Here is a 19,528-nt window from a genome sequence, read left to right on the forward strand (position 1 = left end):
TTCTTGATTCTGTTATTTATGAGAAGGTGAATAATCTAGAATATATTTGCTAATATACTATTAGGGAGGCTAATCATTCTTTATTTTCTTCTCTTCCTCACCCTGTGTTCTCTTTTACCATTTTAAGCAAATCAACATCTGTCTTGAGAAAACCTCTTCAGAAACTTGAAATTTTTGTTGAGTATAGACTTTTAATAAGTTGAACAATACTCCTCCTTATTGGGAAAAAAGTTCAATATAAATTAATTTTAGGAGCTGTCTAATTCTTATTGTATTCTTCATTTCCTATCTAAAATTTTTGTGTTCTTAGAGAAGAATTCTTTATTAAAAACTTTCTTTAACAATGATGTACTAGCTAAACTAAAATATCACCAATTAAAGAACTGTAAAGTGTTCTGCTCTCATGTATCTAATTAGATTCATTTTCTTACTTGGTGGCTTCTGTATTACCCATTGCAGCCACTAAGTTATGATATACCTTAGTGGGGAAGACACCGAGGTTCATCTTAAAGGAGATAAGATGTATGAATTGTTTCTGTGCTCATTTTTCACTTATTGTGTCTCCATTCATTTTGTGCCCTTCTACGCTGACCACAAATTATGGCTCTCTCTCTTTTTTCTCTTGCATAGTTAGTTAGGTTCACTACACGAAGTTATAACAAATGTGTAGGGCGTTGCACTAGGCTCCTCATTCTCCGCAGGAAAGTGATGGAGGAGGAGCCCTTCAATACAGCTGTTTGTCATTGTTATTCTTTCCTCCTGTTTTTTTGTTTGTTTGTTTGTTTTCATTTTGCTTTGCTTTGTATGTGACCTCTGCCTTTTTTCTCTCTTGACCCTAATAAAAAGGTTATGTTGTCCTATATTCTGTAATTTCAGGTTAGCATCAAAGCCCCAATGATGGTTCTCTTCAAAGAGTTTCTATGGATGAAAGGATTGTTTAACCATGTTTCATTCAAGTTCAGAACATTATGTTAAAGTTTACACCATCTTCTCAAACTTTTGCAGATATTCCACCAACAAGCCAGGGGGTGGATCATAAGCAGGTCCAGAGAGAGCTAGGAAATGTTGTCCTGCACCTCCACAATCCTACCATCCTTTCTTCCTCATCAATTGAAGTACACTGGACGGTGAGTTGTTGTTATTGTAATATTTGATCCCAGTCTGTGAGATCATTATAAGAATGATTTATACATATTTTGATTTGTAAATTTAATCACCCATTGCCCTCTTCTATACCAATGATAACTTGACATTAATATGTAAACAGGATTTATTATGGTAGCTGTCTACTGACGTTAAAACAGATAAAGTTTCAAATTTGTGTATATTTTTAAGAACATGTTACAATAGCGAACTTCACCAGTCTCAGGGAAAAAAAATTGCAAAGTATTAACTGTGAATATGTAATTTGTGGCGGAATCATTATCCCACGAAATTTTCTTAAACTTAGATATCTTGTTAAATAGTACTAAATTGGCTTTTAAAATCAGAATGCAGTAAAACAACTTTTACTCTCTCATCCCTTTGGCTTTGGCCTGTCTCTACTTAGATGATCACTGCCATGATGACTCACACGTCTGCACAAAGTATAAAAATTAATACCTAATATTACATATTAAGCTGAAAAAGAGCAAAAGATAGTGTTTAAAAAAAAAAAAGTCTGCTTTATATTAACTAGAAAAATATGGGGAAAAGCCAGATAGGTGTTTTTAGATTCTGTCATATTTAATTTTCATAGTTTTCCAAGGAGCCAGTATGAAGGTATTCTGAATGATTACATTTTTTATTTGTCATTTTAATAGGTGGACCAACAGTCTCAGTATATTCAAGGATATAAAATTCTCTATCGGCCATCTGGAATCAACCATGGTGAATCAGAATGGCTAGTTTTTGAAGTGAGGACCCCAGCCAAAAACAGTGCGGTTATCCCAGAACTCAAAAAGGGAGTCAGCTATGAAATAAAGGCCCGTCCTTTCTTTAATGAATTTCAAGGAGCAGATAGTGAAATCAAGTTTGCCAAAACCTTGGAAGAAGGCAAGTAAAATTAATTGTGTTATTTTTGTGCATTGCAGTATATCTGTTAGGCTTTTATTAACTTAATTGAAATGGTTAAAATGCTAATGTTCACATTAATTATTAACTGCCTTGATATTGAGCGTTATACTTTGCTAAGAAAATTTGTTTCATTAGAACAACTAATAAAAAACAAAGTGTTATAATAGTGGTCACCATTAAAAAATGCAAATGTGAACATTTTATCGCTTAATGGCTTATATAAGGTATACTAAATTATTTGGAACTAAAATTGACTTTTATCGATGGAATTGTTTACAGTTTTCTTGCTTTTCCATTCATTTTTCATTCATTTATTCCATTTTATTTTGATTAATTGATTTGCAAATAAAGTATATCATCTTGGTTTGCCCAGGATTTTCCCAGGTTTAGTACAATTGTCACATTTGCCTGGAAAACCTTCAGTTCTTAGAAAATCAGGATGATTATTCTATTATAATTGGAAATTAAAAATTAATACATAAAAAATTAGTACATAAAGGGAAAAGGTTACACAAGTGTGTTCTCTTAAAAAATAGACTTTTTCCCTAAAATATCTTTATCATTTTATTTAAATGATACGACTCATATCAGGATTGATCAGCATTCATCTTCACATTTTTGAGAATATGGTATGGGGTTACAGAAGGGTAGAAGATACAGGAATTTTTCTGGAATGTTTTACAGAGAAAATCTTCAGAACTTTGGTTATGAATTTATCACAATAGTGTAGCAATATTGAGAAAGAAACATAAATAGTTTGGTAATATTCAAACTTGGATGAGAAACATCTTGAAAACATGCACACATTGATTCAAAATTTATATGCTTGTTGTTTGACTTTAACTATTAAGTGACTGCTTTTAATATTCCCTAATGCACTTGTAATAATCTATTTTCTAAAACAATTTAATAGCACCCAGTGCGCCACCCCAAAGTGTAACTGTATCAAAGAATGATGGGAATGGAACTGCAATTCTTGTTAGTTGGCAGCCACCTCCAGAAGACACTCAAAATGGAATGGTCCAAGAATATAAGGTAATATACATATATGGCAATTCACTGAGGAAGGACACATCTGCAAATAAAAAGCTGGTTAAATTGTTTGTGGCTATTTGTCGCCACCTAGTGGTCAAGTAGTAACATGTAACATTTATTTTAAAAGTTTTTCTGTTTATGATTGTGGAAGAATATTTTGCTAGAAAAGTAATTTTAAACAAAGTAATTTAAAAGGAAGAATCTATGTAGTCATAAACATATATAGGCATGTAATTTCACACAAGCAACTAATGTAAATGCAAATTTTAAAATCTTTATTGGACCCCAAAAGAGCTTAAGTATGTTTTACAGGATTGAATTTCCCTATGAAATTTGCTGTAAGTCACATTTTATTAAATGTGGTTTGCATTCTTTTTTTACTCCTTTGAAATCTGAGAAGTTTGGGATTAAGTAGGAAAAATTATTTTAGTGTGTTTGAAAATCAGTGTTTTTTTCTATAAACCTTATTTTACTCTTTAAATAAATTTTCAATCCTCAGGGGTAATTAGATAACAAATTTGTATGAAGTTTTAAAAATATATAACAGATTGTTAGGTGATTTAATTCAATGATTCTGAATAATTATTTTTCTGTAGAATCACCAGCTCTATTAAATGAGTATGTTGAGTTTTACATAAATCCTGAGCAAATATTTTCAAGCATGCCAAGATGTAGTCAAAACTAAGTTAAGGACATGAGCTAGGACAAGAACAAATGCATTCTTTGACTATCAATGAATCTATATTGTGGGACATTCATTAATTTTGTGGTAAGTGAAAAATTAATAGATTTGAATCAGGAAAAACTCATTAGAAAAAATATGTGTATTTTTTTCAACACTTGCATACTAGTACTGCATACAAGAACAATTTTAACTGCAGAACAGATTGTTCTTTAGATTCTGCCTTATACTTCCATGATGTCAGATTATTTTCTAGTTACTCGTTAATTATTATAATTAGTAGATGAGCTCCTTTATGCACACATTTTAAACTGTACCTGTTGATATGAAGCTGATGTCAGGAAGGCAGACATTTCTACAGTTTAGGTCAGTGATTCTTAGTTATAGGTTAGAATCAGAATGCCTTTATCAAAATATATATGACTGGCCACCACCCTTGGAATTTTGATTCACTAATTCTAACATAGTGCCTACTTTGATTGGTCTCTGATGTACACTAAGACCCATACAAAAGTCATAGGTTTTCTTTTGAGTGGCAAGTTATTTTGTACAATAACCATATATTTTTTAATTTTTTAAATTAAAGTTAATAGATCATAAGGAATGTTACATTAAAAAACATAAACAAAAAACATAAGAGGTTCCCATATAACGCACTCCCCACCCCCCACCACATCATTTTTGTAAATCGTGTTTATTTGAAAATATATACATCACAAAAAAAATGTTACACTAAAATATATAAGAGGTTCCTGCATACCCCCTACTCCCTCACTCCACTCCTCCCACACCAACAACCTCCCTCATCATTGTGACACACTCGTTGCAGTCGGTGAACACATTTTGGGGCACTGCTGCACTACACAGATAATAGTTTACCCTGTAATTTGCACTCTGCCCCAGGATATTCTGTGAGTTATGGCAGGGTATATAAAGTCCAGCATCTGACCCTGTAATATCATTAAGGACAAACTCAAAATCCCAAAAATGCCCCCACATCACATCTTTTCTACCCTCTTCCTGCCCTCAGCAACTCCTGTGGCCACTTTCTCCACCTCAATGCTAAAATTTCTTCTATTACTCTTCACAATAGTTTTATAATAGAATATCAGTAAGTCCACTCTATTCCATATTTTATTCCTCCATTCTGTGGACCCTGGCATGGTGATGTCCTCTTCACCTCTCGATCAAGAGATTAGATTCCACATGGATGATGGATACAATTTCTCTGCTTACAGTTATAGGCACTCTTGATTCCCTGGTGTGGTGGTTGACCATCTTCACCTCCCTGTTAGCTGACCTCGATAAGATGAATGAACCAGAGAGTAGGAGTCACCACTCTGCTGAGGGCCAGGGTCCAGCTGGCACATGGGCAGTCCAGAGAGTCAAGTTTCCTGAGTATGCACCATCCCTAACGCCAACTACAGGTTCAGTAAAAGTGACAGAAGAGGCATGTGTAGAAAAGTCACATCTGAGTCCAGCTCTGTCACACTCAGGGACACAAATTCCAAAGTAGGGCCCTCTGATGTGGCACAGAGCTCCAAATCCATCTGCCATGACTATATACCCTGTGGATCTCCATAGCCTTCAGGAGAGCCAATACCTAGGGTTGTATCTACTTTGGCTTTTTCTGGGGTATTGCTGAGGTGTGCATAAGCACGACCCCTCTGATGACCTACTAACTCTTTTTGGAAGACTCTTAACCATATCAACTCATTCTTCTCTGTCATTTCCCTCTTTTACTCAAGGTCAAAGAGCAGTTTTTAACACTTGATCCAACATATAGGCTGAGATATTCTGCTGGTCTGAGTTGACCCTTTTATTCGAGGTCTCTTTCTAGTTGCTTCTCCGGCTAGTGATTGGTAGTAATCCCTCCGTGCTAGGGAGGCAATAACCATATCTTGAGCTTAATTTTATGTAGAATATTTTCATATAAAATTAATGTTAAAAACAAACTGAGCACATCTTTGTGAAATTCATATACACTTCACTTGAAAAGTACTACATAGTTTAAAAAATACATTTGAAATACTGTCATATATGCTCTGTTGGGTGTTTTAATAAGATACTTCAAATTATATTTTCTAGTGTAACTGAATGATTAAAAAGGTAAACATCTCCACACTTTTAAGTGCTTTCTCGTGAGTTTCAAGGTTATGTCAGTACTTGATGTGACAGGATGCTATGGTTCAGTCCAGAAAAATCCAACTGTTATAGAAGAATTTTAAGGATTTAAAATGAGGTGATGTCTCAGTTCTCCAGCAAAATTGTATAATGTAGCCATTTTCCTTTTAGAGTCAAAACTCATTTCTCTGCTGAAGAAATGTGAAAGGGTGGATTTCACTTAACTTCATGGTCAATTTAAAATAATAAAATGCCTTTCAGAACCTGATTGACTGGTACAAAATCAGTTTGTGGCTTCAGTTCAGCTGCGTAATGTAATTGAGGGAAAAAAATCACAAAAGGAGTCTTTATTTCCAAATGGTCAGATTCTAGTTTAGATTCTGACCATTTGCTGGTGTCATACATTGAAACTATATTAAAATAATATTAACTTTCAAGGAAAAAAAATGAAAGGTTATTGTCCAAGCAATCTAAGACACCCATATTTTTAGATTTATTTTAAATCCCATTTTCTATGACCATTTAGACAATGGCCTACTTGACACTAATCCAACATGTTGCTCGAGGACATCATAAAAACCATGGAGTATGTTTACCACTGCATGGATCATTATCATTTGGAAACTGAGTCAGAATACTGTCATGCAGCATATTCACATTCTTCTTCATTTCAAAAGATTATTTTATGACCAGTCATCCATTAGTGAAATGTAAAATGAGAATTTAGTGTAGTTCAACTGTCTTAATTTCCTGCAAATAGTTTCCTGTCACTAAAGTTAATGATGTATACAATAATTTTCATATTAAAAGAATGCTTTTCTTTCACGACAAATATGCTTTATTATTGCTTATGTTATCAAAGACTGATATGCCCATTTAAAAATAAGATCAGAGTGCATTCTCTTATTGATAATAGTTCAACACATCATAGGCTGAATAAAATCCTAGGATGATTCTTTCTCCTTGTTTTCAGTTTTATTTTCAACATCCACATTTATATAACATAATTTAGAATATTCAGAAGCTCTCCCTCCTTTGACTCAATCACTTCTCTGGTTTTGATGTAAAAGATGAAGTGACTGTGACAGTGGCAAGGAATTTTATTCCATGGAGCTGTTGCTATAAAGTACTAGACTCAGAGTTGCTTGCTCGTCTTTGTTTTATGATGTCCGGTCATCTTAATGTTCATTATGTTTTTCTTACAGGTTTGGTGCCTGGGCAATGAAACTCGGTACCATATAAACAAGACCGTCGATGGTTCCACCTTGTCTGTGGTGATTCCCTCTCTGGTTCCTGGGATCCGGTACAGTGTGGAGGTGGCTGCCAGTACTGGGGCTGGACCTGGGGTGAAGAGCGAGCCGCAGTTCATCCAGCTAGGTGAGGAGGGCTGACACACATCCTGCCTGACCATCTGCCACAGCATTTTCTCTCCTGCTTTTCCTTTTTTTGTTTGTGGTCACACCACCATTTCAAGTTGAATAGATTATAGAATGTGTGTGAGACCAACAATGACTGCATTAGCTTAATTTTTTTTTAACATCACAATTAAATTCAACTTGCCTCAGCACACGTTTTAAATATCTCAAGCAAAAGGCTGTCAAGTATTCAGAAGCAATTAGTCCTAGTCTATTGATTTATTTTTCATTTATTCAACCAATGCCATTTATTGAGTACCCATGATGCATCAGTGAACAAGATGACGCAATCTTCATCAGGATATTTAAAATTATTTGGAGTTTTAAAAACTTGCATGCATAACTGTAGGTATTGGAAGTTTACAGCAATATGTAATTTATGGTCACATTTAGTGTCCAGTTAGAAATGTAATTGCTTCTTAAACCAAAAGATTGAGCTATCAAAGGGCATTGAAATACGTTTATATGCTAATTACTTATAAAGTTAAGTAAATTTGTGCTTGAAAAGTGATTAGATGATTTTTAAAACTATTATTAGATGAATAAAAAAAAAACTAATAAGAAAGCCTTCATATCCACAATCCATTATGGGCATGAACATAAAATACAGATTTGTAAATGATTATTAGTAAAATATAAAGCAAACAACAGCAAAATGCTATTGTAACTTAAAAGTAGATAACAAGGATAAGATACTAAGGTGACATTTAAATTATGAAAGCATTTTGAAAGGTGCTGAGAATTTCATCTAGCAAGTATATATTCAATTTTGTATGTGCTCCAACATTACTAATATTTTATGTTGGTTGGTAAATTGTGAAAATGAATCATATGTATGAATCTTTATTCTTCATAAGTAAGTACATATTGCATGGTAATCTTGATGATACATCTTAGAAGTTATCAAAATGATAAATGTTAAGAAACATTTGGCTTTGAAGAAATGTTGATGTGAGTAAAGAATGTATGTTCATTTTGAAAACTGCTAATGGATCCCACTGTTAAGACAATGCTAGTTTCTATGATTGATACACTTGCAAAATTGTGTAGCTTAACACAATGAAGTCCACATAAAGTCTGATGGTCGTGGGGTGGGTCTTTCTTTCCTGTAGATTTTGTGGGTCTTTGGCTGATAAAGCTTTGCCTCTTCAACCCAGGGCTTACAAATTTCACCTGGGCCAACAGAAAGGAGCAAGGAAAACACTAGGCTTATGGAAGGGTTTGATGGTGTAGGCCTGGAAATGGTGCATATCTCTCTGGTCCAGAAACTCAGTAGCATGATTCTCAACAGGTGGATGGGGGCACTACAGAATGAAGTCAGTAGCTAGTAAGCCACCAACTCTATGCCTATGAGAGGCAGCCTCTATGAGAGGCTCATTCAAGACTTTAATGGAAAGCTTGTATCTTTGCCACAGCCCTGGGCCAGAAATGAATTTTTGGATTACCTTTTTTTTTTTTTTTTAAGATTTCTTTTTTATTTATTTCTCCCCTCTTTCCCTCACCCCCATTTTCTGCTCTCTGTGTCCATTCATTGTGTGTGTTCTTTTGCATTCGCTTGGATTCTTGTCAGCAGCACTGGGAATCTGTCTCTTTTTGTTGCATCTGCATCATCTTGCTGCGTCAGTTCTCTGTGTGTGCAGCACCATTCCTGGGCAGGCTGCACTTTTTTTGCATGGGACAGCTCTTCTTATGGGGTGCACTCTTTGTGCGTGGGGCTCCCTTACACAGGAGACACCCCTGCATGGCATGGCACTCCTTGCACGCATCAGCACTGTCCATGGACCAGCTCGCCACACAGGTCAGGAGCCCTTGGGTTTGAACCCTGGACCTCCCATGTGGTAGGCAGATGTTCTAAAGTTGAGCCAATGGATTACCTTTTATGTTTAGCACATTTTCAAACAGTGACCATATACATTGCTTCTAAGAAAAAGTAGCTGCCTGGCTTTTCCTGGTTCAAAAAGAGAAATACATTTATTGCAAAAAGTCCAAGCAACACAGAAAACCATAAAAAAGAAATTGCTTGATACATGTGTTACAATGTTATATAAATGCGGAGAAAACAACTATCTTGGGGGAATCATTGCTCCTCAAATATTTGTCCAGTTTTGTGAAATGTCAGCATTAATTTATTAAAATGGACATGTTAAGTGGCACTGTCATGACCCTATATATTGCTGATGTCATTTACCTCTTTTTATAATGTATGACTACTGTATGATTGATTTTTGGGAAATGAATTGGGAAAAGGACCATCCAAAAAATAGTATTTATTTAAAATTTCATTCTTGGGATTTAGGGTTTTCTTGAAATTACAAAAGTTTTCCAGTTTTCCATATAGCCTCAGTTGCAGCGAGACAAAGACTGAGACATAGAGTGGCCGCTTTAATTCATTAGTCACACCACACTTTATTCTGTTAAGCCCATCTGGTCTTTTGCATGGAACCTCTCTTGGCTGTCTCCATAAAATCTGAAGCTACCCAACTTAACCTTCCGCAAATAGCCATGAAATCTATAAAGCTAGCAGATACAAAGAGTGTATTAAGAATAAAAAGAATAGGTCTGCTTACTGAACTTTCAGAAGATGAAGTATTCTTAGGATAACCAGAGATAAAAAGAGTCTGGGACATGAAATGACACTCAGTCAACAAACATTAGAAGGTAGGCGACTGTTTGTGAAAACAGGTTATTTAGCCTTGACCCTCTATAGAATGACATCTGCAATTCTGTTCAAGAAAAATCAAATAACATGCACACACACACTGTGAAGACACATGTCTTCATGAGACCCAATTTAACCATTTCATATAGAAAAGGGTGCTGTTTTCCTAAGGTAGATCTAGCAATGGAATGCTTATTTTTCCTGCCAGTTGTCTAATTAGGACATAATATCATTTAGTGAGAAAAAATATTCTATAGGAATGTTTTTCTTTTTAAGAAATATTATTCATATGTAAATATACTATGTCAATTATTTTTCTGAAAAAGGATATTTTTGACTGAAACAAATATTTGTTTTAAAGCCAGCTATGTTAACAGAATAGTTTTAGAGTCAAATGATTTAACAATTGTAAAAAAGCACCAATCCCAATGAAATGGCGGCTTATTGTTTCATCAGATATTGTGGTGAAAGAACATTAAAACTGCAGCACAAATGGATTCTGCCCGTCGGTCATTCTTTGGGTTGGCATCACACAGTGCCAGCAAAATATGGTATTGGTTTAATGATATAACAACAGCCTCCATGCAGTTTTCTTTGAAGACTTGCAGACTGCTCTGTGTGCCTTGATGTAATGGTGAGCTTGAAAAATGAATATCTTAGTAGGTTTAATGCGTAAATGTAAAATAAGTAAATCTTAATAGCTATGTATTTCATCAATTTTTAATTCTTGAAAAAAATGGCTAACAAAGAGCATCAAACTTTCTGACTATTCGTAACACTTGATTATTCTTTTACATATTTAATGTTTCTTATATTGATTGCTGGCCATGGTTTTTATTTTAAAAGAAAGGTTATTCATCATAATCTCAATGGTAACATTATCTTAATTTTTCATTGTGTTTAGATGGCTTTTATAGCCCCTTCTCAGCAAAGGTTCAAACAATATATTTCAGGGACAATTAAGGGGGTGAGGATAGGGTCTAGAGGAATAGGGGTATACACACACACACTTTTTTTTCTCAATATATACCTTAGAGAGGAAATACTTTCTTCCCCTTTGTAAAAGATCTAGTTGAGCATTCCTGTAGACTCTGAGAAAATTTCTATCTTTCTTGTACACATTTTAAAAAAAAGATTTATTTATTTATTTCTCTCCACTCCGCCCTCCCATCCCAGTTGTCTGTTCTCTGTGTCTATTTGCTGTGTCATCTTCTTTGTCCGCTTCTGTTGTTGTCAGCAGCACGGGACTCTGTGTTTATTTTAGTTGCGTCATCTTGTTGTATCAGCTCTCTGTGTGTGCAGCACCATTCCTGGGCAGGCTGCACTTTTTTTCGCACTGGGCGGCTCACCCTATGGGGCGCACTCCTTGTGCATGGGGCTCCCCTACACGGGGGACACCCCTGCGTGGCAGAGCACTCCTCGCGCACATCAGCACTGCATATGGGCCAGCTGCACACGGGTCAAGGAGGCCCGGGGTTTGAACCGCGGACCTCCCATGTGGTAGATGGATGCCCTAACCGCTGGGCCAAGTCTGCTTCCCCACAGAGTTTTTTTGAAGTGAAATATAGAAACTGTGTGCCATTGCCTTTGTTCCTATGCATAGTCCCCCCAAATTATATTGTCATCTGTGTTTTGAATTAAAATAAATTAAATGACTCTAATTTTACAATTTTACTGAAAATCTCATGGACTAGTTTAATTACAAACAGTAGATGTTGCAGAATGTTAAACAGAAATCATTGTCCACCAATTCACAAGACAACGACTGCCAGTTTACACCCCGTACCTGTCCTCTCATTATCTCATTAAGTTTTCAACCCAAATTAATCAGAAGATGACTTTTCAGATTCTCATGGAAACCCTGTGTCCCCTGAGGACCAAGTCAGCCTTGCTCAACAGATTTCGGATGTTGTGAAGCAGCCAGCGTTCATAGCAGGTATCGGGGCAGCCTGTTGGATCATCCTTATGGTCTTCAGCATCTGGCTCTACCGGCACCGTAAGAAGAGGAATGGACTTAACAGCACTTATGCGGGTATCAGAAAAGGTATTACATTTCCCGAGGTCCCATATTTTAATATATTTACATAGTTTGATTTTGTCTGACTCCATAGTATTCATTATTTTACATGATCTATATTAAGTTATTTTAATAGATACATGTTTACAGAAGTATTTTTATTTTATAGTGACAGCTGCCACATATTAACTCTTCTTAAGTAGCAGTATTACAAATAGCACTTAACCAATTTTGGGCCCAGTTTCTTTAAAAATATTTCGACAATATATTTGCAATATGTTTCAACAAGGTGAGTCTAGGCTCTCTTGTTATGCCATTCCACTGTTCTTTGAGGGAATCACTTCTTTGCTTTAGATAATGGAGGAAAGATTTTAATCTCCTTATGACAGGAATGGTAATTACAGTGTGTGAACTGTCTCACATGGTTTTAAAGAGGGCACCACCCTTAAAAGAGATAATTGCCATTTGATTGTTTATAAAATTGTTCTTTCTCAGTGAATGTGGAATGAGTGATGGAGTAATATGCTTTTATCTTGCAGAAGAAGGAGGTTTTGGTATATTTTCATTGTTAAAATTGTATTTGAATATGTGCATGCTGCTAATTGATGATGGTGATTCTGTCACAAATATGTTTGTAATTTTAGAATAAAAATTCATTTGGCTGCTATTATCTACAATTTTAAGGGTGAACTGGATATGGCAAGGTGTTTAACAGACACCTTTGGTTTGTATCTTTGAATCCTCTGAAGAAATTAACACTGCCAGATGAAAAAATTTTATTTTTTTACCCCCCAAATATATTCACCAAATATGGGCTTCAGATATGGGCTATAGGTACTGTGACTAAAGTCACATTTTTCAGGGGACAGTCATGTTTATTCCTGTAGTCCAGCAAAATTATTTATAGTGCTCTTTCTTTTTGACTCTCAAAATTATCCAGGTTTGGATGATAAATTTTGTAGTCACTCTAGTTATAGGACCTATAGTTTAGTCTCATACAAAATTTTGCTTTCCTGTAAAGCAAATTTAAAGAGGATTACCAGTAGAGACACTTCACCACCTCTACCACCTCTTCTTCCACTACCACCACCACCACCACTACCACTTCTACCATTCCACTACCACCACCTCCACCCTTTTGAAAAAAATGACCAAAGTGAACATTTTCCTATATGAGCCTTAACAGGGTCCTATCTCTGACCCAATTTTATGGCAAAATCTGAACTTTCAATATTAACTAGAACTTTTCTCAATGAAAATTTTTTTTGCGTGGCCCTACATATTTATAACAACATTGAAACAGCACACCTCCATCACAAGATGTCTTGGCAAGAAAGGGTCAAGACCAATTCATCAACAATGCTATTAAGACAAATCCATGTGTCTCCTGCCTGTGGGTCAGCAGCATTCTCTTCATCTACCTACATTTGCCTTAGCATTATCATCCTTAAAGATGTTTTTTTCAGATGTTATCCTAACTAGAGATGAAGCAAATTGTCAATGTCCCTGCCCGTGATGTGGAAAATGAGTACTTAGAGATTGCTACAGAGATACCTGGTGCTTGTTATGTATACAAAGTAAATGGTGCCAGGCACATGTTACCACATATAATTGTTGACTGAAAATCAATGCACGGAAAGGGTTTGTGGGTGTCTATATTTTATGGAGGAGAAAGGGGTGGGGTGCTGGGAATAGCTGTATTTTGAAAGCTTATTTGAATGAAGACAAGTGACAAATTAGCATACAGATGTGGAGTTCCTTGAATTCTTCAATCAAAGACCTCTATCATCAACTCCATTTTGTAATGGGATCCTCTATTTCTTATTGCGAAAAAGTGCTATAACTGTATAGTTGTAACAACTAAATGCTGTAGATTGTCTTGAAATCTTAAGATATGAAACTCTTCTTCCTTTCTGAAAAGTTCCTTTTCCTTTACTAATGCACTTTAAGCATGCTGGAAAATGCCTATATCCTCTTTCTGTAAAACCCGTTAAACTAATAGCATTGTCCTTTCAACTAGCTTGTGTTTAAGCAGAAATCATAGAACATAATTACAAATGTAATTTGATGAGCATTTGATTCTGCTTTCCTTACTTTGCCTTGTTGGCACTTTTTCATAATTCTGTTTCTATGCAATTAAAACAAAAATGCATTTTGAGATCTTCACATAAATTTTCAATGCCAAAAACAATGCTGGTAATTTTAAGAAAAATAGCAAGTATAATATTTTACAGAAACAAATATAAAAGTGCCTATTGGCCCATAAAATGTCAAGCCAGAGTGTGACTTTGGGTAATAGTGATCATTTTTAACAGTTACCCCTACAATAAGGTCTAGGTGTGACTTCTGCTAGAACTCGGTACCCCTTTACACATACATTCATATATTGCACTTGCGTCACTGAGTACACAGTGAGTTTATTACATTAATAGAAGCTTTGAGCATTAAGTTGTGCTTTGGTGTGCTAGCTATGAAAATTTCATTTAGTCTGACCTCTTTTCATCCCTTCTTCAATTCCGCAAATCAGGGTTAACAGTTAAGTAGGAAAAGTAATGACAAGGACCTTTCATATTTTTTCCTCTGTCCTTGTGATTGCAAATAAATGTTCAGGTACTCCATTCTTGCTTTTGTATAGCTTTAGTTTCAAATGTTCCTTTTTATTTTTAAGATGACTTATTACTAGGGCTCTGAATTTTTGAGTGTAGCTAAATTACATTGACTCTGAAAAACATCTGACTGAGAGAAAAACAAACATAATAGAATTCCTAAGAGAGGGACTGCTGTGCTATAAATGAAGGCCAGTGTATAAATTGGGCAAACAGCATTGAGGTTTTTGTTTTTGTTCTTTCTAGTAAGCTGAGAGAGAAAGCAGTTTCGCAAGAAGTGACAGTTCCGGTTTGCCTCCCCAAATTCTCTAATCCTAAAGTAAATTTCTTGGAGTCATTCACATGTGAAATAGGAAATATATTTTTGTTAACTTTTTGATACACAAGTACTCAATATTCATGTGCAATATGGATTTTTTTAAAAAGCAAACTTGAGTCTTAAAAGGAGTATTGTAGATTTTCCTTGATGTTTTTTTTCTTTCACTAGGGCAGTGTTTACTTTAAATTAACATTAAGAGCTTGGAAAATAAGTCAGTATCCTCCCTCTATGAAATGACATGGAAATTTCTCTGGTGTCCCACCCCTGGGAGTAGGAGAAGATAGGAAAAGTAGGGGAGGCCAGGCTGCTCCTTCTGAGGTCTGCAGTTCAATTTCAGGCATTATTGATTAGATTAAGATTTATAACTGCAGAGAGTGAAGGTTTACAGAGGGGCTTTATTGTTCTATTGTTTAGCTTCAGTGTGCCTTTTACAGAATGCCCAGCCTACTACCAGACAGCTTCTAAATGTAAAGAAGAACAAAAACTGAAATTTAAAATTCTCCATTTTTTTCCTGTCTGTTCACAATTTTCTATGATGATAAAAAAGTAGCATTACATTGTTTATATGATAAGGTGCCAGGCATTTCTTGGCAGTGAAACAGTTCAATTTTATGTTTCTCTTTGTTTCAGTTCTTTCTCTTTTTTCTCTTTTTCCCTTTCTTCCCTCCCTCTCTCTCTCGCTCTTCCTTTCTTCCCATCCTCTTCCCTCTTTCCCTCTCTCTCTCTATCTCTATTCTTCTCTCCTCTGTCTTTCTGTTTCTTTCGATGATGAATACTTAAGTGTATCATTAGACCACTTTAATAAGCATTTACTTTCAGAGTGCTAGATAAGGTTCAAGCAGGACCCTGATAATACTTAAGAATCCATCATCCAGTGTTTGGAAATGATTGCCAAGTGGAGGATTCTTGTTTGTCCTAAAGCCATGAGCTAAAACTAGGTTACTAAATGCAGGGTCATTCACAGGCTAATGCAGCACAATCCCCCTCCTGAGTGTACTAGAATGTCAGCCTCATCAAAATGATACCTGTAGAGACAAGCTTCTTTTTTAACCTCAGGTTTGGTTTTATTCATATATCAGAGTGTCAGAACTACTGGCTTTGTTATTTACATTTGTTTTATGTTCAGCTGTCTGCTTGATTTATACTAATGTGATATGTTCCCTTTCTCTCTTCAGCTTAATAACTGGTTTATATTTTGTTTTGATTTTTCAGTCCCGTCTTTTACCTTCACACCAACAGGTATATATTTGCACTTACCCTCCTCTCCTTTGTTAGTTTGGCATGTGTTGTTTGTACTAGTGTGTTTCTGTTTTTATTTCATTCTCTACGGTGAGTTGTGGGAAGGACTTAAAATGGAATATAAAGCTTCATTTACTCATGTCAGGCATGTATTTGAAGTAGAAATGGTTGGCGTTGCTTTTCATCCACTTAATTCGATTATTTATTCATGACTCCACATTGCATCTTAGCCTTGTTTGCATGTGTTTCATTAAATAGACACACTGTTTCTACCCTTAGCATGATTTAACATGCTAATGATCTTATTGATTATTTCGTACTTGGCAGTGCATTCTTTTCCTTAACTTAAGCTCTTCAGGACTTCAAACACAAATTTCATTCCCTTGCAATTCTCTGTCCAAAGAATCTAGATGTATCTTTAAGGTAACCAAAAGAAAAACTTTTCACTTTCCCAAAGTCAGAATCCTAATTCTCTTTTCTATTCAGCTTCTTTGAAAGTGGGTCCTCTTCTTTCACATCACCTTTAGTAAAAGATGTACCTGTAGTCTTGCCTCCTCCATTTTAATCCAGTTATTGTAATCACTGGAAGCAGTTATCTCTCCCTGACAGACACCCAGTTTGGAGCTCTTCTAAGTAGAAGAATTTGGCTGCTTTTTAAACACAGTTCTACTTAGAAAATGCCTCTTTATTTACAGAAAAGCTAATCTTCTCATCCCCTTGCCTAACTATGTGCAAATCTTTTTTGGTTTTGTTAGAGCTAAATTTTAAGCCCCCCAAATTTTTAAGCTGGGAATGCTTTCAAGAGCATTCTAATATATTTTCATTATATACACATTTCAGATGAAAATATAGTCAGAGTAGTTTCCACAGCCACAGTGAAAAGTAGGTCTCATTAACTGGTAGTTACAACTTGACATACAGCTTTCAGATATATAGAGGAGGTTTATTTTAATATTTATCTTGGTCTCACTGATATTCACATATCTGGGAAAGCAGTTTAGTAAAAGCATGAAATTACATGATCTAATTATAAATTTGAAATAGAAAACTATGGGGATGCTAATGTAAAAGTATATGTTGTACTTAATGAAGGTACTGAATTTTTGTTTTTGTTTAGTTCTCAATCTTGTTGGCACATTAAGAAATAAGTGTGGCATATGATCCTATACGATTCCTTTAAAACAATATACTGAACCAGAAATCTGCGACCTTTCTGTGATGGTTTTTTGCAATACTTTTAGTTAGAAAGGGGGAAACATTCAATCCGAGAAAGATGCTTGTGAATATAATAGCTTTTGATATATCTATAATCATGCCTATTAATTGTTCCTTTTTTTTGTAACCTTCTAGTAACTTACCAGAGAGGAGGCGAAGCTGTGAGCAGTGGAGGGAGGTAATTATTTTGTATAAAGGGAATTCCAAATATTCCTTCTTGTCTTCCTCGATGATGCCATTTCCTCTGCTTAAAAGGTTTAACTTCAAGGTGAAATTTGGTCTCGCTCTTTTAGAAACAGTCCTTTGACCGTGCTATTGAACTCAAGTTACTTACCCACAATTGCAGTTATTGATCGTCGCGGTTCTGTCTTCGTCAGTGAACAGCAGAGGGAGCGCTTTCACCGGGAAAGGCAGATTTGCTGATTTAGCAGATGATTAAAAGGAGTAAAGTAATTAAGCTGTGGCATTTATTAAGATTAAGAAATATAACTAGTTAACAGATACTATCAAAGAAAAAATGTTCATTTGAAAACCTGCTGAACGCAGCAGTTGCTCATAAGCTGTTTTAGTTTATATTTGTTTGCTCATTTTTTGGGTCCCATTTTGTGAATGTGACCTAGTTCATATGTCCATTAACACAAAAATATGTGGAAATAAAAGAAGAAATCTAGGTAGCTTGTTAACAAAGAGCTATTTTTCTCTAATTAACATGAACCTCAATCGTACCTTTATTATTTTTTTGGTAATTATTATTCATTGAGCTTTAATACATTCACAGAGAAATCACATATTGATGTGACAGCAGCTTAAAGGGGCTGAAAAAAGGTGTAAGTTACATGAGCCAAGCTTCAGGATTTCCCACAATAAGGTGATAATTTTTTTTTCAAAAACAGTAACGTCTAGCTTAAGGTGTGAAAAAAAAATCTTCCAACCAAAACCATTTTATAATTCAAATTCAGTTAACTTATTGAGTTCCCTGCTTTGTACAGTTGGATTATATGGTTGCTACTGGGAAAAACAAAAAGGAATAAGAACTGATTTCTGAATCCAAGGAACATGCCATCTAATAAGAAAAGTGTTGAATTTAGAATATGACAGAAAGTGTTTAGGAAAAAAAAAACTTGACCACCGTTTGTCAATGCTGTACAAATTTGGCAGCAGGCACCAGTCTTTTCTTTTCCCTACAGCCTGCTTCCTGCTCTCATACCTGTGGAAACAAAGCCAGCCTCTGACAGACTCAAATGCTAGAGAGGTCTTAATGAGGAATAAATCCACTTGATTCAGGGATTAAACCAGGGCATGTTTTTACATCCAGGGGAATTCCATCTAAATCACAATCTAGATATTCATGAAAGAGTCTCTGACACAAAAACATTCTCTCGTGGTTAAATCAGGAGTGGTGACTTACATGTGTATATTCATTACTAAAGACACAGCTCTCTCATTCATTAAAGCATGTAAAAGTGCTTATTGAGCATCTTCTGTAGGCTCTTCTGCTCTAGCCTCTGTTTATGGATATACCACAGAGTGCCTAGACGGGATCCTAAAGGAATGCAGAGCCCAGAGAGAAAGACCAGATTATTATACCAAAAACAGGGGCAGAAATGCCTATGTAATAAATTCCAGTTTCTAGAACAGTTCGTGAACTATCCATTTGGAAAGCTCGCCACCTCATCATACAGGAATAACCTTTTGAATTAAAAAACAGCATCCCAGAAATAAAACTGACTTATTTCAAATACCAAATAGAAATGATCTTTCTCCTAAATGAAATGATAATTATGGGTACTGGAGTGTTACAGAAGGAGCAGTTAAATAAATGTCTTAGAGTCTATGCCTAAAGTGTCAGTGATATATGCAGTTTTACATGTGTTTATTCATTAAACCTATGTACTGAATACCTACTATGTGGCAGGTATCATTCTAGGTGCTGGGAATGCTTCAGTGAACAAGGCTGATAAAGATCCCTGCCCTTGTGAATCTTATTTAAACTGGTGGAGATGAGACCTCATTCACCAGCCCTGAGTCAGTGTGTGAGGGAGTGTCTTTGTCTGTGTTTTGTGATCCATGGCATAAAAGAATGAGCAAGTCTCTTACACTCGCTTCTCTCAAGTCCATCCCTTAAACACTGGGTTCCCTTGGGCATCTCATACTCTCTCAGT

The 19,528-nt window shown here is 35.5% G+C and overlaps 1 protein-coding gene across 13 annotated transcripts in view; it reads left to right on the forward strand.

The window, feature by feature from the left end:
- Positions 1–19,528, forward strand: part of ROBO1 (roundabout guidance receptor 1) — a 1,228,714-nt gene that overhangs the window by 1,146,532 nt on the left and 62,654 nt on the right. For 10 of the 13 annotated variants that reach the window (XM_058296067.2, XM_058296071.2, XM_058296074.2 and 7 more), the window contains 7 exons: positions 1,006–1,127; positions 1,803–2,034; positions 2,969–3,090; positions 7,102–7,273; positions 11,817–12,014; positions 16,125–16,151; positions 17,502–17,544. In XM_058296067.2, the coding sequence (XP_058152050.1) occupies positions 1,006–1,127; positions 1,803–2,034; positions 2,969–3,090; positions 7,102–7,273; positions 11,817–12,014; positions 16,125–16,151; positions 17,502–17,544 (916 nt within the window). The remainder of the gene's footprint in view (positions 1–1,005; positions 1,128–1,802; positions 2,035–2,968; positions 3,091–7,101; positions 7,274–11,816; positions 12,015–16,124; positions 16,152–17,501; positions 17,545–19,528) is intronic. The other 3 variants (XM_058296068.2, XM_058296070.2, XM_058296073.2) reach the window with 1 other exon arrangement.

The sequence above is a fragment of the Dasypus novemcinctus genome, chromosome 4 (genome assembly GCF_030445035.2).
Source record: "Dasypus novemcinctus isolate mDasNov1 chromosome 4, mDasNov1.1.hap2, whole genome shotgun sequence".
NCBI lineage: Eukaryota > Metazoa > Chordata > Mammalia > Cingulata > Dasypodidae > Dasypus > Dasypus novemcinctus.